At 39.5% G+C, this 24,333-nt stretch overlaps 1 protein-coding gene across 1 annotated transcript; it reads left to right on the top strand.

The window, feature by feature from the left end:
• Positions 1 to 838: 838 nt before the first annotated feature.
• LOC141435336 (nose resistant to fluoxetine protein 6-like) lies at positions 839 to 24,151 on the top strand. The gene is made up of 13 exons (XM_074098043.1): positions 839 to 974; positions 2,672 to 2,802; positions 8,341 to 8,481; positions 10,852 to 11,008; positions 11,334 to 11,451; positions 12,928 to 13,015; positions 13,946 to 14,112; positions 14,458 to 14,643; positions 15,026 to 15,205; positions 15,807 to 15,957; positions 16,492 to 16,675; positions 17,825 to 17,967; positions 21,773 to 24,151. Exons 1-13 carry the CDS (start codon positions 902 to 904, stop codon positions 21,938 to 21,940), a joined length of 1,887 nt encoding a protein of 628 aa, XP_073954144.1. The 5' UTR covers positions 839 to 901; the 3' UTR covers positions 21,941 to 24,151.
• The last annotated feature ends 182 nt before the right edge of the window (positions 24,152 to 24,333 follow it).

Below are 24,333 nucleotides of genomic sequence, written 5' to 3'. Positions count from 1 at the left end.
AATGCACGATATTGATTAATGTTTAGTTGATACATACTCGTCTTCAGCTTTGTACACTCAAGGGCTATTTATTATTAATCACACATAAAACGTTTTCATATTGAGACGACCACTTTTTGTACGTACCATAAAATAAAGAGTCACTTCCCGCCGTCTGAATATTCGTGAAAATGAACAACATTAGTTCAGCTACTTTTAAAAATATTATTTTTTTAATTTTTATTACACTTTAAAGTTTATTCGAAGAAGCAATGTATAGCAAAATGGTGATGTTTGTAGCGTGACAGGCGACGCCAGTTGTGTTCTAGGATGGCGTACATTGATTGCAGTATTTAATTTGTACGAAAAAAGGAAAATCTAGAGACTCCATTTAATATACAAACTAGTGTAAGTATTTAAATACAGAAATGTAAATGTTTAGATAGTTTAATGGGGGAATTTTAATATTTAAGACACCAATTGACGTTGTTTTGTTTACATACATACAAAATGTTACGAACGATACAATACCCTGTGACAGACGGATAAACAGCCTTAGAGCGTTTTCAGATTATCCGATCCGATATCGGAATCGGATAATCTAAAAGACAGGTACATATTTCATACATTTTACTTGCCCTGATATCGGTATCGGCGTCCGATACTGATATCGGATCGGATAATCTGAAACCGCTCTTTAGTAGCAGGTTCATCGAGACCCTTTTGACACGGAACTCTAAAAATGTATTATTGGGTAAAGTTAACGGACTCTAGAGAAGGTAGGCGACCTTACCCCGTATTACACAACCTTCTTCTTCGTACGTGGGTAACGCAAGTGTGCTCCATACGGTGTTGCGAGTCGAACGCGTAGAATATGTCCGCGATTTTTGTGTAAAAAACATTTTTTTTTTATATTTTTAAAATGATGTGCCATAAGCTTTTATTCTTGGTGGTGAATTTGTGGGTGGTTCGGGGAAGTGTCGTGGAGTTTAATGGTATTTATTTTTAAATATTTTTAATACAAAATATTTTTTTGGTAAAATTTTCATTTTTAATACACGCTTTTTTTGCTGACTGTACTTTTTATTGACTTTACCTACTTGCATTGTCACCGAAACTACACTTGCATACCAAATTTCAAATTTTATTTTATTTTAATGTTTATTCCTTATTTTGGCACAAACGGTACAATTTAACTTAGATCTTACAAAGTCATAACTAACATTACTTAACTAATAAAGATGCCACCGTTAGATTATACATGAAATAAAAGAATAATAAGATGAACTATTAATTAATTTTTGCGCATAATTTTAAAATAAACTAACCAACAAAAAGTTGGAAAACCCCCGACTGTCACTTCAAAGTTCAATGTCTCAAAAACGGCTGAACCGATTTTGAAAAAAAAACATGTCGATGAACCATTGCTAGAAAACCTGCTATCAAATAAAAAAACCGCATTCAAATCGGTCCATCCGTTTAAGGGCTACGGTGCCACAGACAGACAGACAGACACACACAAACAGACACACAGACACAGAGACACACATAGCGGTGAAACTTATAACACCCCTCTTTTTGCGCCGTGGGTTAATAAAATAAGAGTGGACTCGAACCCACGGTCCTCTGCTTGAGAGGCCTTAGGTCACCACTAGGCCACCACGGCCTAAAATATCGATTGCTTTCATATATTTATCGCACAAGAATCTATTTTATTGAGCAAACATAAAAACATGTAGAACTATAGTGGTGTAATGTAAAACATGTCATATTAAATATAATGACCCGGATAACACACTACTGCGCGTGTTGCAGCAGCCGCGGAGTCGCGTTGCTCCGAAGACGAAGGGCTACGGATTAGCCCGAAACATGTCGAGCTAAACTCGATTTAAGACGTGAGTTATCCGGGTCATTATATTTAATATGAGTGAGTCTCACGGTAGTTTCATGTTCATAAAACTATGTCGTGGTACTACGGCCTCTCAAGTGGAAGGTCATGGGTTCAATCAAACCCCGGCTCGCACCGGCGCTTATACTTTCTTAAAAGGATGGCAACGGACCCATGACTCTCCTTGAGTAGTTGCTACTCATGGGCAGTGGTGATCATTTACCATCAGATGACCCGCTTGCTCGTTTGCCTCCCTCTCGTAAGAAAAACCTGAGTTTTTCGAAATTCGTGTGCGAATTTGTACACGAGTTTTACGGTGAAGGAAAACATAAGCATAAGCGTTTGCTTACAAACTATTCAATGGTGTATGTGAAGTTCCCAATCCGCAGTGGGCCCGCGTGGGAACTACGGCCCAAGCCCTCTCATTCAGAGAGGAGGCCTGTGCCCAGCAGTGGGACGTATATAGGCTGGGATGATGAACAATGTATCATCATCCCAGCTTACATACGTCCATTATGGACTATGATAGTTCCCACGCGGGCCCAGTGCGGATTAGGAACTTCACACGCCGCATGGAATTGCTTCGCAGGTTTGTGCAGGTTTCTTTACCATGTTTTCCTTCACCGTAAAGCTCGTGGTAAATTTCAAATGTAATTCCGTACATGTAAAATTCAGAGGTGCGAGCCGGGGTTTGAACCCACGATCCTATGCTTGAGAGGCGATAGGACAACCACTAGGCCACCACGGCTTTTTTTACCATACACACCACATACACACATTGATACATTGTTCACCATGTCTCAGATACAATGGATTCTGTACCGCCCCTGTTCGGGCTGGACGACTGGACGCGCTGCCAGCGACCTGATGACGTCTACTGCGTCGTGGAGGCAGCTTTGGTCTCCGGGAACAACTCCACAATGCAGCTGATAAAGGTACTGTTGACAGCCACCTCGTGACTACTGATCCATAGACTGAAACAATTCCTTTGCTCACCCGCGAACTTATCATAGCTACGTTCATGCAGTTCCTCCACACACCACTTTAAGAACACACACAAATCACACAAACTCAACAATCACCACCACCACACTGACGCGTTTCGACCGAAAAAGGGTCTTGCTCTTGTCTTGACAGACGGACAGAGAAACAAAAACTTGCTCCTACAAGGGTTCCGTTTTTCCTTAAAAATGGGTGCCAAAGGGTTGAAACGGGCGCTGAAAAAGAATTTCATTCTACCCGGGTCCATATTATTGACTCTCATAAAATTCTTATTCCTATTATTTATTTTACTACCGATTTGTGTTCTTCATCATTTTTTTCCTCATACTTTTTTTGTTCATACATTTTTATTACTAACATCTGAACTCATAACAGACAGTGTTCATATTTTTTTTACTCATAATGTCATTACTAAGAACACATCTCAACTCATAATGTTGTTATTCAGAAAATGTTCCTTCATAACAGACGAATATCATAATTTTCTTATTAATAATGGCATTAATAAGAACATATTTGAACTCATAATATTGTCTTTCGTAACGGTAACTACCTATTCAAAATAATATTTACTTATATCGTTAATTATTTATATTATATTAGTATTAGTTGGAAAATATGTTCGGTCGCTGCCGCGGCACGCTCGCCTCGCTCACTCGGCTCGCGCGCTGTAGGGCCACAGTTCTACCTAACACTTCTACTCGCTTCGCTCGTCGTCGTACCTAACAGAGTCCTTTCTTAAATACATCATTTCGCACCATCGAAGTTTTTGAAGTCCCTGCGCGTCAATAATGCGGGTAAATAACACTTATGATTAAGAAATATATTAAACCAAACATTAGTATTAAAAAGTTATGAATATTGGCATTATGAATTAGAATGATTAGGAGTTTCGATCGTTAGTACAAGAAAATGTATGAAAACCAATATTAGTACGAACAAGTTGTATGATTAGTGATATTATGAATTCTGATGATTATGAGTTTCGATATTTACTATTTAAAAAAATTATGAAGAGTGATCGTTATGTATGATGTAAAATGGTATGAGAAACATTTTCGTACTTCCGATAATAGGACTTAAAAAGTTATGTGAAAAAATGCGCACCCATTCTACCCTCATCAGTGGCTTTATCAGGCAAGTGTGACTGTGATGTCATGAAGAATGCAGTCCTAAAGATGTCAGGGCCAGACAAGAAAGGCTTAGCGCACACTTAAATTTGTGTATTTTAGGTGCAGGTTGAGGCTGTTAAACATATAAAGTGCAAATAATACTAAGTAGCGACTGATATATAAGGCATAATATGGTGCAATGTAATATTTTAACAAGACAGGATAATGCAATTACGCAGCTATAAATTCACTTCAAATTAAATTAATTTGTTTTATTTCGATATAACCATTTATAGGAATAAAAATCGTTTTCCACACGGAAATCGTGTAAAAAAGGTGCTGTGATAGCATCTAGGATTATCTAGTATATTCCAAAAATTCCATGCACGTTTAATTGTGATGTAGATATCTGGGTGACAGAGCATAAATAAGCTTTAAGGTAAAACACAATGTAAACAAATATATTTATAAATGAAAAGAAGAACATGATAATTATAATTTTGTTGCATCTAACCTAGATTTGGACTCTGAACCTTCTTAAGATTGGTTTTTGGAGTATTTTCGTATTTTTTATTTCATTGGAGTTAATGTTACTTATACGGACATCCCGTAAAATCCATATCGAAAATACAATCTGAAACATAGATGCACAGAAAAACCAGAAAAAGAGACTAGCGCTGGGAATCGAACCCAGGTCCTCAGCATTCCGCGCTGCGTGCTATACCCCTACACTACGACTGGACTGTCCAGGACAGTCCACTGGACAGGTGGCTGACATAGGCTACTTTTTATCCCAGAAAAATGCACAGTTCCCGAGGGAACAGCGCGCGATCACCAAATTCCAAGCGGACGAAGAACTTTTTTTTGTTTTATTGACAAAATACAAGTAACTTGATGATTATATTGAAGGAATTTAAATAGTGAAGTAGATACTACATCAGACAACAGATGTTTTAACTATACATCGAATAAAGGCGAGTACTTTAACATTCATAGGTACCTTCTGACATTTGAAGATCTTCAATGTTAATAACTTTACCTTTATAATGACTCCATTGCAACCTTGCGATCAAACAGTTGGTGATGATTTCATTCAACTTGTACTTATCTAACTCATAATAACTCTTCATCATTGACATTGGCTGACGCTGGAAGAAGTCCGCTGCTGGACATGGGTATTCTTCAAGGATCTTCACAAGAGTTTTGTGCTTCCTGTAGCCAATGGCTTCTTGCGATCTAGAGGTATACATAGGTAATCGTATCTATACTTACATAGACGCTTAATTTTTTTTTCAGAATTAGGTAATTCTGGGTTCTCCTTACTCACGAGCACTATTGATTTGGACGAAGAAAAAGTGTCCCTAATATTATTGTCAGTTTTGTGACTTTTTTCATATAGTTTTTTTGGGTCGATATGCTGTGGATACATCAATCAATAGGTTGCTCGTGATTCTGAGTAAGGAGAACCAGAGATCAACAAAATTCATCAAATTACGAAAAAAAAATGCGCCATTTTTTGTGGGTCCTCGCGTACTTCATAAAGGACTAATTAACATCAAGAATAACGGCCGAATGTTATTTATAAAGTACACATTGTTCACTGAAAAAAATATCTTAAGAATTTTGAAATAATAATCCAAAATAACTAAGCTGGTAAACCTAAGTAAAAAGTCTGTTAAAAAGTTAGGTCCCGGGAGGTGAAAGTTAAAATGCTCAAAACCACGTACGGAATACGGTATTTGACAATTTTTTATATATTTTATAAATTAAAACTCACAATACCTGTTATCGAATAGAGAAACAATTTTTGAGCTACCTTTATAAATAACAAAGTTATAAAGGTTTGAAATTCAAGATTAGACAGAGAAAGACATACTTGCATGTGACGTCACACGCAAGTAGCGCCATACTTGCTGCTAGAGAAAAGCGTTTGAGAAAGACACAGGTACTTACTTATATAGATTTTTCAAAAAAATATTATAAATCCAATTTTCAACAGATTAAAGTTCTCTTCGCTAAACGCTGTCTTTATGTATATGAAAATGAAATGAAAATGAAAAGTTTTTATTGATTAGAAACAGTGTAACTTAAAATACAGTGTCAGCGGGCCCCAAACTAAGCAGTGCCTGTATCTTGGGCGCCCTGATGAGTTGGTATTCCAAATAAAAAACGAATTACAGTGTTCTTAATAGGTACAGAGGTAGTTCAGAAGAAACAGAATTAAACCTTCCTAATTAGATACTACCAATGCCACAATATACATAACATACTGATAAAAAACAAAAAATATGTATCTATATTTTCAAAATAATATATAAGACATGGCAAATTCAGGAGTCGTCAATACCGTATTGATCAAATTCTTTTAACCGACGACGGTAATAGGATTACCTCAACGCGGTCAGATTACACACGCGGCCTTCACCCGCTGCGCGCGCGCAACGGTGACTTACATTAACAAACATCGCATCCACGATCGGGGTCATTCACGTTCCACCTGCTTGGAATGCTGATGCCCGCGTGTGCCGACCCTATTAATGATAAATGCGAAAGTTTGTGCGTGTATTCGTATTTTTTCAATACATTTGCTCGAAAAATTCACTTTCAAAGGATGTATATGTATACATGTGACCCGTACATTTTACCGCACTAGTGCTATTTTTTTAACGTTTTTTTTAAATCTCCATTTTAAAAGTTGACAAGCAAAGAGTTTTAAATGACAAAAATAAAAAATATCGACTTATACGTAGAAAAATTTATATACATAATACTAAGTAAAGAATTTGCATAATTGAGTGTTATTATTAAATAAATAAATTGGATCTCACTTGCGATCCAAAGGGGCAATGCGGCCAGCGTCATGGGAACCCTGCCACAGGCAGATCTTTTAGACGGGGTATTATTTTTATAATTTTCATTGTTACAGTTAGTTAAGCTATCTTAGGTTAGTTCTTTTTTATGTATGTAAACTCATAATTGTACATTAAATTAATCTTTAATCACTTCTGACTTGAATTAATGAGATTAACAAGTTCCTGATTGCCAAGCGTTGGCTCGTAGGATTTGCGTACAATGTTGCCGAGGTGAGGGCAAAGGTCAGGTTTTTTTTATTCCAGAATAATTTGCGTATTTCTCACGGCCCGTTATAATCCTATTAATATTATAAATCCCAAAGTATAAAGTGCAGTGTTTCTTAGGTACTCCTTAATGCAAAAATTTTTGGTTGGACGGACAATTAACACTCAATTAACCTAGTCCCAAAGTAAGCTTAGCAAAGCTTGTGTTATGGGTACTAAGCAACGGATAAATATAATTATATAGATAGATACATACTTAAATACATATTAAACACCCAAGACCCGAGAACAAACATCCGTATTTTTCATACTAATATCTGCCCCGACACGGGAATCGAACCCGGGACCTCAAGCTTCGTAGTCAGGTTCTCTAACCACTAGGCCATTTGGTCGTCAAACTGTATTATTGCAAACCGTAATTTAATTACTTACTATGATTTGGATGACGTTTTTATTTTGTAACATAGTTTAGTTTATAAATAGTTATAGTCTTGGATGTTAGATAGTATTTATATTTTAATTAGGTAGTTTTTTAATAGTTACCTTGGTAAGTGGAAATACTTACCCCCTTATTCATAAAACTTAACAAGCCTATGTTAACTAACAAATGCTTTGTCCCTTTCTAACAAATACAAATGTTGAAGTGACAGATAAGGACAAACGAATTTTAGCGGCATTTTAACTAAAATAGGTTTGATTGTCGTTTATGAATAAGGGGGTTTATATCTTACTATGATTGGTTACTTGGAGTCTTTTTTTATTTTTTATTTCAACTCAAAATTGTCATCCCGTAAAACCACATCGAAAATACAAACTGAGACATGGATGCACAGAAAAACCAGAAAAAGATACCAGTGCTAGGAATCGAACCCAGGTCCTCAGCACTCCGTGCTGCGTGCCATACCCCTACACTACCACTGGACAGAAGTACAGACACGAATTTCTCTTATGCGCCCATATCACAGGTTGCTTATTTCTACTACGCTACTTAAGCAGCAGCACTAGCGACATCTTTGTTTCGCTCAACCGCCCAATTCGCCCTTACTTCAAATAGCGAACCTACTGTGTTAAAAATAAAGTTGTGTTAAATACTTGTCATTTAAAAATATTGTAAATCTGTTTAAAAAAATATACCTCGTTGAGTTTCTTGCCGGATTCTACTCAACAGAGGTTTTTCCGAAATGGTGGTAGACTTTTTTTGACATTCATAAGTTCTTGTTGTAGCCTAAATTGAATAAAGCTATTTTGTTGACTTTGACTTTGACTTTTCATTTACTTGCAGGAATACTCGTCGTACACTCTGCAGCACTACAACCGGTCGCTGGTGCACCGCGGTGTGTGCGCATCGCGCTGCGCGGGCGCCGGCTGGCAGGCGCGCGCGCAGGCCTGCGTTAACGACAGCGTGCTGGCTTACGGCTTTGAGGTGCGCCGCATTATGTCTTACTACTTGAACTGATAGGATCCGGCCCCTTTTCCCCACTGGGCACACTGGGCACGTGCCCAGGGCCCCGCGATGGATTGGGGCTCCCTAGTCACTACTCCATTACTAAACGATAACCGATAGCTACTCAACTCTCGCCTGAAAATCAAGCTTACCGCATGCATGCAGCATGTTGTGCACAGGGCCTCATTTCATCCCGTTGGGTGTCATAGAAGGCGACTGAGGGAAAAATCCAGAAGACGGGAGCTGCATCTTTTGCGCACATGATCATCATCATCATCAGCCGGAAGACGTCAACTGCTGAACAAAGGCTTGCATCCACCGGTTTCCCGCAACTCTCATGATGTCGTCAGTCCACCTGGCGGGAGGCCTACCAACGCTTCGTCTTCCGGTTTGTGGTCGCCACTCGAGGACTTTTCTCCCCCAACAGTTATCTGTTCTTCGAGCGATGTGGCCCGCCCATTGCCACTTCAACTTGCATATTTTTCCAGCTATGTCGGTGACTTTAGTTCTTCGACGTCCGTATTCCGGATTCTATCGCGCAAAGAAAGTCCAAGCATAGCTCTCTCCATAGCTCGTTGCGTGACTCTGAGCCTCTGTGCATGGCCAACAGTCAAAGACCACGTCTCAGCGCCATAAGTGATCACTGGCAACACACACTGGTCGAAGACTCTAGTCTTCAGGCACTGCGGCATATTGGACGAGAAGATATTACGAAGTTTCCTGAACCCGTTTTCTTTTGCGTACACCATCAGCGTAATACTGCGATCCCCAAGCCGCCTGCCAAGCGTGGGGATTACGGCAACCAAAGGGGGAGGCAATGCGTTTGACGCACATCAATGTAATTACCAAACATTGTCTGTAGCGGTGAGCGCAGCGGCAAACACAAGGTTGGTAATTAGATTGCGTGGATTGTGATTGGTTAGATTGGATGTGCGTCAAACGCATTGGGTGTAACGCAGCGTTTATCACATAAACAACCGAGCGCTTTAGAGAACCTGACTACGAAGAGTTGAGTTCGATTCCCGCCCGGGGCAGATATTTGTATGAATACGTAAGTTCGTTCTCGGGTCTTGGATGTTTAATATGTATTGAGAAATACCGTTTTATTTGTACTTATATTGAAAAGAAAAGAATACATATCAATTTAAATAAACCTAAACGTACAATACCTACATAAAAAATACAAATAATAAAAAAAAACTTGCCTTGAAATTTTTGTCCCATTCGGTGTTGAGACACTTGGTCCGTGGGATCCTAGTGCTCTGAAACTTTACAAAGAAATATCGAAGAGGTTAGTAGACGTCACACACAGGGGACCGAAGAGCTGGCAGCTTCCGCGGACTAAGAATTAGCCTAGCTATTCAAAAAGGAAACGCTGCTAGCATCTTCGGAACCTTGTCAAATTTTGGTGGTTAAAATAATTTGTTTTATTTTTCATTATTATTTGTCTTTTTTATGTAGGTATTTTACGATTAGGTTAGTTTTATTTTAATTGATATGTTTTTAAGTAATTGAAGCCGTGGTGGCCTAGATGGTTTGACCTATCGCCTCTTAAGCAGAGGGTGGTGGGTTCAAACCCCGGCTCGCACCTCTGAGTTTTTCGAAATTCATGTGCGGAATTACATTTGATATTTACCACGAGCTTTGCGGTGAAGGAAAACATCGTGAGGAAACCTGCACAACCTGCGAAGCAATTCAATGGTGCGTGTGAAGTTCCCAATCCGCACTGGGCCCGCGTGGGAACTATGGCCCAAGCCCTCTTGTTCTGAGAGGAGGCCTGTGCCCAGCAGTGGGACGTATATAGGCTGGGATGATGATTATCTACATATATGTATAAACAAGCAGCGCAAGTGTAGTACAAGCTTTGCTTAGTTTGGGACTAAGTCAATGAGGGATATCGTTTTTTGTCTCACTAGATGGCGCACTGTTGCGTGAGGTTTTTAAGTATGGCTTTCAAAGTCTGTTATTACGGGCGTGAAAACAAAGTTTAGATTAAAATCATATTTAATACACCTTAAAACCGTACCATAAAAATATCGACCATGCCACAGTGATATCCCCGTTTTGATCGGAAAAAAGGGAGGACAAAGGTTTCCGAAAGACAAACCTGTCTCGAAACACAGACATTCATTGCCCTGGAACGCATATTTGCCATAATTAATTTCGATATTGCAAAATATTCACAAAATAATTCTAATTATAAATAAACCCGCGTAGCTCACCCAAAAACTATGAGATTTGACATTTCGGAGACCTCACGCTACACTAGCGCCTCTAGTGGCGAATTCATACGCGATAGCCCTCATTGGTGTCAAGCTTGTGTCAAGTGTCCCACCTTTGAATTTCCAGGCCCAGTTCGACGACCTGCGGACGCTGTGCGTCAATTCAGCGGAGCCGCGCAGCACGGGCGGAGCGACGGCGCTGGCGGCTGTGGTCATCGTGCTGGTCACGCTATCTGGCCTCGCCACCGTGGTGCACAAGGTCGCTGAGCGATTGGACAAGAATTGTAAGCAGTTTATACAATCGTCATCTCTTCTTCGTCGTGTTCTTCATTGCTGAAGGTCGTGCCCGTCTTGATAAGCTTTTATGGAGACGTTGACGAACTGCTTCCATACCACTCTGTCCTCGGCCTGTTTCAGAGCTGACAAAGTGAGCCCCGAAAAAAATAAGTTGACTCATTTTGAGTCGCCGCGTGGCGCAAACTGGACTTTTATATAAAACCGAATGCGGCAGACATTACGCGTCCGAAAATACGTGGCTCACGACTCGAAAACATTACCCTCGTCTGTCTTCACCCTAAAGTGGCTTATTTGAAATTTGTTATAATCCAGGCTCAAAGTGGGTGCTCGCGTTCTCTCTGAAGCGCAACTGGCAAATCCTGACATACGACCGGACGAAGCCTCGTGCGGACGAGCGGATGAAGGACGTAGCGTGCATGGAGGGCATCAGGTAAGAATAAAAAAGAACAAAACGTTAATTCTATTAACCTGTCCTCTCCCAGAGGCACAAATTTGTGCCCAAATTCCTTTGATCCTGTTATCTTGGGAGATGACAGATTTAAGAAATAAAAGAATTCCTTTGCTCACCCGCGACCTTATGATAGCTAAGTTTATGCAAGATATGCGTGTACATGCAGTTCCACCACCTCCACACTGTCAGAACACACTCAAATCACACAAACCCATCTACCACCACACTACACTGACGCGTTTCGAACTCAACCAGAGCTCATCTTCAGAGCAACACAACCGTTCACCATGCTACCAGACACACATCACACTACTACATTATCATACTACTACATGGTGGTTTTTATAATAGTTATAAAATCTAACATACAAAAAAGTACAAACAAATAATATTTTATAAAAGCCTAACCTAGTGTGCCGCCGGTAACGGGGTAGGGCCCAAGCTACCGGTGGTCAGGGCCGCAGAGTGAGGAACCTCCGGACGATGCGTGCCGTGTCCAGAAGTACCGTCTTCTGTATCTGGCCCTTGATCCATCCGATCCTCTTGAGATGTTGGTCGAGACTCTTCGCTATTAGACCGTTTGCCGAAACAACTATCGGGACAATGATCGTCGAGTCAACATCCCACATAGCGGTCACCTCGCGAGCCAAATCAAGTTACTTGCTGAGTTTATCCTTCTCGGCCTTCACGAGGTCCTCTTTATGTGACGTGGATGGTGATGTCAACGAGCACTGCCTGGCGTTTTGCTCGATCTGTCAGCACGATATCAGGCTTATTGGCTAAAATAGTCCTAAATATCAATAAAAAATACAAAAAGACTCCAAAACACCAATCATAATTTGATTGCTTAATAGCGACATCTCTTGTCCGGGTGAGCGGTTAGTTCCGATGGAATGTTGACGTTTCTCGATGAGAACTGAAAACATAGATTTCACTAGTGTCGCTGCTTAAGTGGCTAAGTAGTAAAGAAAAAAAGCAGGCTGAAATGTGTGGTGCGTGGGAGAAATTTATGTGTCTAGACTCCTGTCCATTGGTGGTGTAGGGGTTATAGCACGCAGCACGGAATGCTGAGGACCTGGGTTCGATTCCCAGCGCTGGTCTATTTTTCTGTTTTTTTTCTGTGCATCCATGTTTCAGTTTGTATTTTCGTTACAATAGTCCTGTCCGTGATGTGACGACGTAGGTGATGACAGATCGATCCCAATAGAGCGTATTATTATTATTATTAAAAGGCTCTTTTATATGTATATCACTTGAGGAACCACAAGCCCTTTCAGTCGTAATCATTGCCAAGAAGAATGCGCCTCAAGAAACTTGGCAGAATGTATTTTTTTCAAAACTAGAACTGTTTCAAATTTTTAAACTTTTAAAGCTTTGAATAACATTGCTCGTCATTTAGTTCGTTGGGGAATACCTTTTGTCCAAAACTGATAATGATGACGATTTGTTTTCCAGAGCCATAGGCGTCCAGTGCGTCATCTTCGCACACGTACTGCTTGTAACCAGCATGGCTTTCGTTGACAACCCACAGTTCCTCGAAAGCGTGAGTATTCTCGTACACCTTAACATTAATGTGTTTATTTATCACTTCTAATGGGTCTTCCCAAATTTTCAAGTTTCCTCCGCGAGAAATGCATAAGTACATCTGTATTATCCGATTTTTTGACATTAAAATAATGCTTGATGGAGCCGTGCTGGATCTCCTGATACCAGAAAGTTTAAAGCAGAATATGAAGGATCCAAACTATATATTGTTACAATCCATATGCAGAAAATAAAGTAATTATTATTATTATTATGTTCTTTATTTTTCTTTCATTCTTAGGTTTAGGTTTTTATAATAGCTCTAAAAAGTAAAATACAGAAAAGTACATACAAAATAAAAATATTATAAAAACCTAACCTAGTTTGCCGCCGGTAACGGGGCAGGGCCCAAGCTACCGGTGGTCAGGGCCGCAGAGTGAGGAACCTCCGGACGATGCGTGCCGTGTCCAGAAGTACCGCCTTCTGTATCTGGCCCTTGATCCAGCCATCTAGCGAGAGTCTCTTGAGATGTTGGTCAAGACTCTTCGCTATTAGACCGTTTGCCGAAACGACTATCGGGACAATGATCGTCGAGTCAACATCCCACATAGCAGTCACCTCGTGAGCCAAGTCAAGGTACTTGCTGAGTTGGTCCTTCCGGCCTTCACGAGGTTCTCGTCATTAACGTTATTAACAGCATAACACCCTATTTCTACAGTAGGGCAAAACCTTGATTTACTCGTATCGGCAATAAATATTTAGTAATTCGGTGATACTACGTTGTTATTTTTAACCTATCTGTAAGGAAATGCAAGCTATAAAATAGACGGCAGCTGTTAGTTTTAATGTGAGCTCAGCGTAAGGTTATAGCGCAGTATCATCGAATTAACAAGTAATATCACCGATAAGCCAAGGCTTACCCTGCTTACCTTTACTCGTGTATTTTCAGATATACGAGAAGTTCCTTGGCCAAGTGACGATGAACGCCCCCATTTGGCTGCAAGCCTTCTTTTGCCTTTCGGGTTTCCTCACTTGCTACACCACCCTGGTCGGCGTGGAATCCAGCCCATTCACGCCATTCAAGGCTGTCGTCGCCATTGTCAACAGATGGATGAGGTATGAAGGGTATCTTATTTGATAACAGATTTATTCTATCTCTGTCTTTCGTGCCGTCACAGAAAAGAGCACATAAAAGCTATAAAATTACTCATTTTTGTAAAACTACCAAATGACTGTATTAAAAATGAAAGCACACTTAGACATATACCTTTGTCAAATCATTTTGTATGATGACACTGAACGTGTTAAAAGAACTGTTGGCTGTGGCTGGATGAGGGAAGCCAAATCCACAGAGTTCTAGTGTAGAATTGAGAAAACCTACGTTCAACAGTTCAACTATGTCTGTTGATTGAGGAAAGACCTTTCGAGGGTGCAGTTTTTCACTAATTTCTCTTTTTCCAGGTTGACACCCATCGCAGCCATCATGATGTGGTTCACCATTAGCTGGCTCCCGAAGCTGAGCTCCGGGCCGCTGTGGGCCTGGTACGTGGACGCCGAGGCCGAGGCGTGCAGTGAGCGGTGGTGGTACCACATGCTTTATGTGCATAACCATCTGCCTCTCAATAAGTTGTGCATGGGGCATACCTGGTAAGTTCATGTAGCATCATTTCTACAAAGGCTGTGTATCCAAAAGAACGGTGAAAGGTGTCTAGGCTCAGACGCATACTGAAAGTTCACTATTGATCCTCAACGGATAATCAACCACTCTGTCAAAACTGTAGCGACTTAGAAGGAAGCAAAGGATTATTGCAATGCAATTGCAATTGGTCCTGGCTGTGGCAAATCGCGAAAATTTGTACATTTTCTCTATCATCGCTTTTTGACAAGTTGTTGCCATCTCTATTTATCTTGTGCGATTAAACAGAGGCGAACATATTTCTCATATAAAATATCAGAAACTTAATAGAGTGGTATCTACTATAGATTAAGAGTGATGGAACAGGTCATAATTCTCAACAATGTCATCCAGGTACATGGCAGTGGATATGCAGCAGCACATTCTCGGCATGCTGCTTCTGCTGGTGCTGGTGCGGTTCCGTCGCGCGGCGCTGCTGGTGCTGGGCGCCTTGCTGGTGAGCTCAGCGGCTGCAGCCGGGCTCGCGGTCTACTGGTACCAGCTGCTGCCTATCGTCACTGCGCAGTCGCCAGAGTAAGTGCATGAAATCAATGCACTATTGGTCAATCATCAGAAATTAGAACTAAAGTCCTCGGCATAGCTCGAAGAGTATGAAAGTTGAAGTGGCAATAAGCGGCCATATCGCTTGAAGAACAGATGAGCGTTGGGGAGAAAAGTCCATGATAGGCGACTAAGAACCGGAAGACGAAGCTTTGGCAAGCCTCCCATTAGTTAAGGTGATTTTTCACCGGCGAGGTGAGACGAGACGAGGCGAGACAAGAATTGAAATTTTGTAGGGCGGAGCCCGCCGTGGCTCGCGGCGGGCGCGCGAGAACACATACACATTTCAATTGTGCCTCGCCGGTGGAAAATCACCATTACTCTCGTGAAAGTTTCGGGCAACCGGTGTGGTGGATGCAACACTAGACTTTTTTCTATTTAGTTTAAAGGCATTTTTTGAACATTGCGCATTGGCCAGAAAGAAGAAGATGTGCTTACTCACTATGCTTACCTACTAGATGTGTAATACTCACATACTAAGATGGCTCAACAATCCGAAGTGGACCTTGGCCTCAACACTAAAGAACGCCATTTACATTAACAGAAGTGAATTAATAATTCTTTCTCCTTCCAGAGCCCTCCGCTGCTTCTTCGCAGGGTCCGTGATCCTGCCGAAGCTCTATCTGCCCATGTGGATGAACTTAGGGGGCTATGTCTGCGGGTTTGCGGTGGCGTTCATACTCTACGAGCTCCAGAGTAAAGGCATCAAGCTGAAAGAAAGCAAGGTACTTGAACTATTCAGAACACAGCGATGGTTTATTCTGCGGCACGTTCGTAAAACCAACATGGCCGCTACTGAAGATCAGCTAATCGTTGGGGGAGAAAAGTTCTCGAGTGACAACCATGAACCGCAAGACGGAGCGTTAGCAGCTAGGCCTCCCACTAGGTAGAATGACGACATCGCGAGAGTCGCGGGCAAGTGGTGGAGGCAAGTGGCGAGTTGTCATTCATTGTGGCGTTCTAAGGGGGAGGCTTTTGTTCAATGAACGTCTTCCGGCTGAAGATGGTATTACTCATATCGAAAATACAAACTGAAATATAGATGCACAGAAAAACCAGAAAAATAAGACCAGCGCTGGGAATCGAACCCAGGTCCTCGGCATTCCGTCCATATTTCAGTTTGTATTTTCGATATGGGTTTTATGGGATGACTGTAAAAGTAACAAAAATTTGGAGTTGAGATAAAAAATACAAAAAGATTCCAAAAACCAATCTTAATGGTATTATTTTCAGTTTACGTAATTTTTTATGTATTCCAGTGGTTTAACTTGCTGTACCACCTGTCAATCCCGATCGCGACGTGCGTGGTGTTCAACGGCGCCTGGTTCCTGGCCCCCGTCCCGCCTCCCCATTGGGCGGCCGTGCTCTACAGCTCGCTGGATCGCCCACTAATTGCGCTACTCTTCGCAATCTTCATGTTAGGAGCCGTAACCAATTGTCATTGTAAGTATATTTTACGGACAGCACAGTATACGCAGTACAACATCAAGACGGGTTTGTTCGTTATTTATGTCCCGATACGTAGGTACTTTTTATATCCTGATACAATGGAGCATGAAGCAATTTTAGGAAATTCCCGTGGAAATGTAATAAAGTACTGTAATTTTTATTTTAAGTGCTGGATCTAAGAATTTACGCGTATGCAACGGCAGGTAAAGTCTAAGACAATTATTTTGCTCACCCGCGACCTTGCGATAGCTACGTCTAAGCAACAAATGTGTGTTCATGCTGCTCCTTATTTCTCTCTATCACCACCAGCACCACCATTACACTAACACGTTTCGAACTCAACCAGAGTTCATCCTCAGAGCAACACAACCGTTCACCATGCCATGTTGGGTTTGTGTGATTTGTGTTCTTACAGTGCGGAGGTGGAGAAGCTGCATGAACTCACATTAAATTTGTTGCATTGAAGTAGATATTATAAGGTAGCGGGTGAGCAAAGTACCGTAAACTGCTTGAACTTTGCCCTCTGGCCCCAACATTGCCTGATTCAATTTAGAGTCGATAACTCAGCACCCATTAGGTTTTTAAACTTTTATCCCGCCGTAATAATAATTCCCGTGTAGATAAAAGTTTAAAACCAATACGACTGCTAAGTTATCGACTCGAAATCAAATCAGGCAATTTTGGGGCCAGAGGGCAAAGTTGAAGCAGTTTACGGTACTCATTGATCTGCCTAATTACCGTGCTGCTATTTTCGCGCTAGTGACACATTAATTAGACTTGAGTGCACAAATAAATAAAAAAGGCTTCCATCGATTTTCCAAATATGTGTACTTGGTCTAAGACTGCGGCTCCACTGAGGCGGAGACGAGCGGAGAGAAGACGTGAAGGGATCGACCAATCATATTAGTTCAATCCACATCTCGTATCCGCCTCATAATCATCAGACGTGTAAGGATTGGTCGATCCGTACACGTCTCCCAGCTCCGCTCGTCTCCGCCTCAGTGGAGCCGCAGCCTAATTACCGCGTCGCTTTCTTGGAAAAATAAGTGAAACGGTAATTAGACAAATACACAGATAGCTAGAGCAGCCGAGTTGTTAATATGTTTTTTTTTTCGATCGACATTATTTCTCTTCGTTTGTCAGCTTTCCTCCGTTCGCTGATCTCGTGGCGCGGCTTTCATGTCCTGGGGCGCCTCTCCTACTGCGTGTTCATGTCTCACTTCTTCATCCTGCGACTGCTGGTCACCAGCAGCCCTAATCTCGTCCACATCACTTCTCTGTACCTGGTAAGTGTACTACTTTTACAATACAATTACTCTTTAATGAACACCCACAATATAGTAAGCAGTAGTTTCTGTTAGTTTTTTCTCTGACCCTATTTTTGTTGATTGTACTCGCATTGTCATCTCACTTAAATAAAGAAAGAAGAGACAAACAAGGCAACTTACAAAAAGCATTTAAAAAGAAAGGCACACATAGAAAAAAATATTCAAGGTACTTATGCAATTAAAAATCGTTCAAAGTCGTTCGCTCGTTTTAATCGTTTGCATATTTTTTCAATTTACTTTTAATATGACTGGATAGCTTAGGCAGTTAGTGGTTAGAGAATCTGGCTACGAAACTTGAGGTCTGATTTTCGCGATCGAGGGTTCGTTGCCCGCTCGGGGCTGACATAAGTGTGAAAAATACGAATATTACAAGAAAATCATAACAGAATGAAATAAATACAAACAAAAACGACACAAACAAGAGTAAGTAGAAATCTAGAACTCTGCTAAGTAATAAAAACTTCAACATTCGAGACTGGGAATTTGAGTTGGCGACGATTTTGGAATTGATCCCTACACTGTTGAACGTATAATTATACCCTCCATGTAATTTTCTATTTAGACGACCAGATGGCCTAGTGGTTAGAGAACCTGACTACGAAGCTTGAGGTCCCGGGTTCGATTCCCGTGTCGGGGCAGATATTTGTATGAAAAATACGAATGTTTGTTCTCGGGTCTTGGGTGTTTAATATGTATTTAAGTATGTACCTATATCTATATAATTATATTTATCCGTTGCTTAGTACCCATAACACAAGCTTTGCTAAGCTTACTTTGGGACTAGGTCAATTGGTGTGAATTGTCCCGTGATATTTATTTATTATTTATATTAATAAACTTTTAGTATACATATCCCACTAATATAATTGTTGTGTTAAAAATAAAGTTGTGTTAAATACTTGTGATGTATACATATCATTAATAATATTGTAAATCTGTTTTAAAAAAAAAAATATACCTCGTTGAGTTTCTTGCCGGATTCTTCTCAGCAGAGGTTTTTCCGAACCGGTGGTAGATTTTTTTTGACATTCATAAGTGCTTGTTATAGCCTAAATTGAATAAAGATATTTTGACTTTGACTTTGACTTTATAATAAATGCGAAAGTTTGTAAGTCTGTTTGTTTGTTTATTTATTTGTTTGTTTGTTTGTTACTTCATCATGTCTAAACCGCTCAACTGATTTAGATGAAATTCGGTATACAGATAGTTTGAGTCTCGGGGAAGGATATAGGATAGTTTTTATCCCGGAAAATTTCATAGTTCTAGCGGGATAGAGAAAACCGAATTCTACACGGACGGAGTCGCGGGTAACAGGCTAGCTTAAGTTTTTTTATTTATTTTTTTATTTATAAAAACTATGTTCACGTGGCATTGCAGTTTACACTAATGCACAACGAAAACTAAATCTATAATTAAACTAACACTTAAACTAAACATTAGGTTTAAACTGATTGTAATTATATATTTTGTTTTGAAAAAATCACTTTTTTCCAAGTTTCTTGCGGCTAATAACTTAATGAGCCAATTGAAAGCAAGACCGTAACGTCAAAAATATCTCACGATACTAACGCCATCTAGCGATGTTTCGCCTGTCTTTTAGCCATCTTTTTAGCCCTCATTCGCCCCATTCGGCCACAGATTACTTAATAGTTTGTCTCAGCACTTATGCCTGGCCAGTTGCTGGAAAACGCGTCTAGATCATCCCGCCAGTAAACTTATAAATTTAAAAATAAAATAAAATGTCAAAGCTGTTTATTTCAATGAAAAACATACTCATATTAAATATATTGACCCGGATAACTCAGGTCTTAAATCGAGTTTAGCTCAGTCAGTGCGCAGTGCGCGTGTTGCAGTAGCCGCTGAGTCGCGTTGCTCCGAAGACGAAGGGCTACGGATTAGCCCGAAACATGTCGAGCTAAACTCGATTTAAGAAGTGAGTTATCCGGGTCAATATATTTATTATGAGTGAGTCTCACGGTAGTTTCATGTTCAAAAAAAACTTACTCCTTAATTTACGCCTTATATGCGTCATCCATCTCAGCTAAGTAACTTGTTTACGTGTATAACTTGTTTACAACCTGTTCTTTATTATGTCATATTCGGAATAATCTTTATGGTCCCCACGTAGAATATTAGGCTGTTTTGCACGAAAGACGTGCGCGGATGCGTTCCGAAGATTGTGTTGGTCATGAACCAATAGAAACGCTTCATTTATCTCGCTCTGCGCAGCTCAAGTGGAAACAGCTTAAGCGTGTCACACACTACGCAGATACGATAATATTTTATCTGCGTATAATAACTTAATGATCTGAAACTACACACACACTACGCAGATACGATAATATACGAGACGATACATTCAGTCTAAATTCTTCAAACTGAGTAGACTTGATTTTTGGTGCAGATTGTTTATACAGGTGTTTTCGTGTTTATCTCTTCTAGATTTACTTGCGTGCAGCAGGGCTCTCACATCAACCTGTATCTATCTGCAGATAAAGTACTATACCATATTTATATCGGCAGATATTATACACAGATCAATTTATATACGCAAATAATATCTTTGCCATCTTTCAATATATGTCGGTGCCCACAGATACTTCACGATAAAATATAAGTTATCTGCGCTGTGTGTTACCTCATTGAATTGTATAGAGAGCGATATTGACAGATATGCGTTCAGATACAGATATCTTATCGTATCTGCTTAGTGTGTGACACGATTTAGTGGAGCGAGGATAGGTAACTGAAGCGTTTCTATAGGTTAATGACAAGCATATACCTCGCCACGCATCCTCGCACATCTAGTCTAGTCTAGCGCAAGCGGTAAAACGACTAAAACTTGTCCATTGGGTCAAATTACCATAATATGCAATGTATGTTGGTTACGTATACCTACAGACGGATACTGTGTCATTAGGTGACCTTATTGTTGTGAGAAAAACACTATTTTAGAGTTCCGTATTTCAAAAAGAAAAACGAAACCCTTATAGAATCACTTTGTTGCTCGTCTGTCCGTCTGTCAGGACCTTTTTTCTTATATTTTTTCATCTCATACTTTCTTAATGTTCTTGTTCTGACAAGAATATCAAAAATTTCATTTTCATAGCTTAAAAGTATAACAATAACACAAATAGGGATAATATAACATACATAATATGGATATATTAAACATATATATCTATTTGAAATTGATTAATTATTAGCTATCATTTGATACTCATATTGTTACAATACAATACAATTTTTTTTTAATTCCGTCACCATTATTGTACCTATTTATGTATTTTCAAATACCTGAATAATTTTAAAAAATATTCGTAGGTATGTTTTGCAAAAGTTACTAACTGTAATAGTAAAAGTAAACCCATGATTTCTAACTGTACGCTCATAATCTGTATTTGTCGGTACAATAACTGAAATAACTTAAGAACTTAAAGAACTTTAATGATAGAATAAGATAATGGTAATTAATAATTAGTACAGATAGTTCAACTCAGTTGTGCGCGCGGCCCTATGTGTGGGTAAAGCGATAAGAACACGTCTTGCTCGGACGACGACTGCCGCGTCACGTGAAAGTTGTATATTTACAAGCGCACGCACACATAGGGCCGTGCTCACAACTGAGTTGAACTATCTGTAATAGTAGTAAAATTGTCATCTAATATTAACATAAATTATAGACTAATAAATGAATATATCATCAGAACTTAAATGTAAGTACATACTACGTTTATTTAGTGATCCTATTTATTTCTTCCAGTTCTCCCTCCTCGTCACGACATCAGCGTTGGCGCATCTCCTGGCACTGCCGCTCTGCTTGCTGGTGGAGTTACCTTTCATCGAGCTGTTCAAAGCCCTGACGGAGAAGCCGCGGCCGCCCAGGGTCGCGCCGCTGGACCTGGTGGCTACCAAGACACCAGAAGTGTAGCTGTTAGAGCTGTGAGACTGAACTGTTAACTTCAACTTTATTGAAGAACGCCATATGTTAGATAATAGCTGATGAACCTGGCAAGATAGGTGATGCATAGAAATCTAAGGCAGTAGATAGGTATGCCTATACTCCGAAAAAATCACTTCATAATTAATCCCGATTAATACGAACTTGTCCCAGAAAACACGAAGCAAAAAAATTATTCAACAGAGCTGTTACATGTATGCAGGAGACAGATGTATCTTCGTTATTTGTTAGGTACGAAACAATTAATAACTGCTGCTACGTTTGTACGATACACGTATGTTAACACGCAGAACCCTTCTCCACTACATGACACAATATACTTATAGTCACCAGACCCAACTGTCATCAACACTACAAGAAATGCTAACGTTTTCCAAACCCTCTTCTAGTTAATCTTCAAAGCTACAAACTAGTTCTGTTGGCCCTTAGGGATCGAAACCATAACAAAAATGCACATTGGAATTATCTTTTGCAAGTAAAATTAAATGTATTTATTATGTATAATTAGACATAAGTACTTAGAAGTAAATCATTTTATAAATTGTGTTTTGTATTCAACAAAATATCGATTTTTTTATTAACTTTTAAAATGTTTTCTATAATTTTCCACCACCAAAGAATTCAGAGGTGTAAAATTAGGGTATCTACTTAGGTATTAATAGTTATTTGTGTCACAAGGGAGCAAAATGGTGTATTTACGGTGAGGGCGTACATTGAATCCAGAATGTAGCGAAGGATTACCTATAAGTACAATAGCGAGGGATTCTAAAGTAGAATCCTGAGCGTAATGAGGGATTCAAGTGTTAACGCCCAAGATGAAAATAATTTTGCTCCCGAGTGGCTCATACAACTTTTCACACCGAGCATTAAGAAACTTGAAAAAAAAAAACTAAATATTATAAAAGAACAACCAACATGGAAAATGGAGTGGCTTTACAATTATCAACTTCAAAAAATGGCATTAGCATTAAAGCACTTAGAAAAGCCTTGAACAGAAAAGTTGCACTTTGCTCCCTCTCGTCAGGGAGGAAAAGTTACTTTTCTGAAGGAGAGGTGTGAAAATACATTTGTTATATTAATGATAGACTCTGGCCAGCGAAAGCTGAGGCTGACAACACTTGCTATACACTGATTAAGCGATGTTGATACTTAGATATTATTTAAATTGTCCAGATATTGAATCATACTCCGGACTTTTCAAGCTGCATCAAAATTCATGTAGTAATGTGTGAAAGTTGATGATACACTTTAGGAGTCCCTCTGTAAATTTTATGATCTTTGTCAGTGCCCATTTGCGTACAGTCCAGACGCATCAATTTTGGACCATTTTGATCAGATTGGCATTGAATATATCTTCTAACATTTTAATTCTAACATATTTTTATAACATTTACATTTCGAGGATGGTAGGAGGTTGAATTAAACAAAAAATAATTTATTTTATTCTTATAGCAGAAGTATCAAAATTATCTAACCCAGGCTAGAATGACAATATGACAATTTTGACAGTCTCAAAAATGATACCAGATTAAAGTTTCGTAAAAAATGCGTGTACAGCTTTCGCTGGCCAGTGTATCGCAGTGTGTACAGTACGCAATTCACTGTAAACGATCCTAATTTTATTACATCTTGAAATTGTAAGTACATTTAAAAAATATTGACTAGTTTCACCTGGGTCAATCAACTATTTTACCGACATTCCTCGTCTCCTGCGTTTCCAAAATTGTATCTGGCGTTACCAAAAAATCGTACTTCCAACAAGATATTTCACGGTTTAATGGCTTAAACTTACGTAGGATGGCATATATTCATGTACACCATCTATTAAATTACAGAAAAAACATGTTTACTTACAAAAATCTGCAATTGTTTGAAAAATGTCGCGGACAGATTAGTGTCGGTTAAAAAGTTGATTGGCCCACCTACCTATATTCGAGTGTTTTGACCTGTCAGTTAAACGTCATTACCATCGCCCATTTATTAGCACAGCGGCACAAGACGCAAGAATTTTGATCACGTTAGATTTAACATCGTTATTGTTTTTAGTTTTCATAAAAATGAACCCTGAGCATTATTTATTTTTTAATCAACTATAATATACTTCAAAAAAGTTTATTTTTTATTTTTAACTAAGTATTCAGTCATTCCTTTATTGAATACAACACATAATTACTGGTTTAATAGTTGTCTTATTTATTAGTAAGTAAAACGTTTGTTTTTTTTTTGTTTTTCCTTATACTTATTAAAACAGCTGCCCGCACTAATTAAAGGCATAGGGATCGAACTTCAAAATCGCAGCTTTGGCGTATAATATTCAAATTGTAATGTGATCTCCGCATGGTCATTTTTATCTTGACGACATC

The sequence above is a fragment of the Choristoneura fumiferana genome, chromosome 14 (assembly GCF_025370935.1).
Source record: "Choristoneura fumiferana chromosome 14, NRCan_CFum_1, whole genome shotgun sequence".
In the NCBI taxonomy this organism is placed as follows: Eukaryota; Metazoa; Arthropoda; class Insecta; order Lepidoptera; family Tortricidae; genus Choristoneura; species Choristoneura fumiferana.
This window is presented reverse-complemented; position numbering and strand designations above follow the sequence as displayed.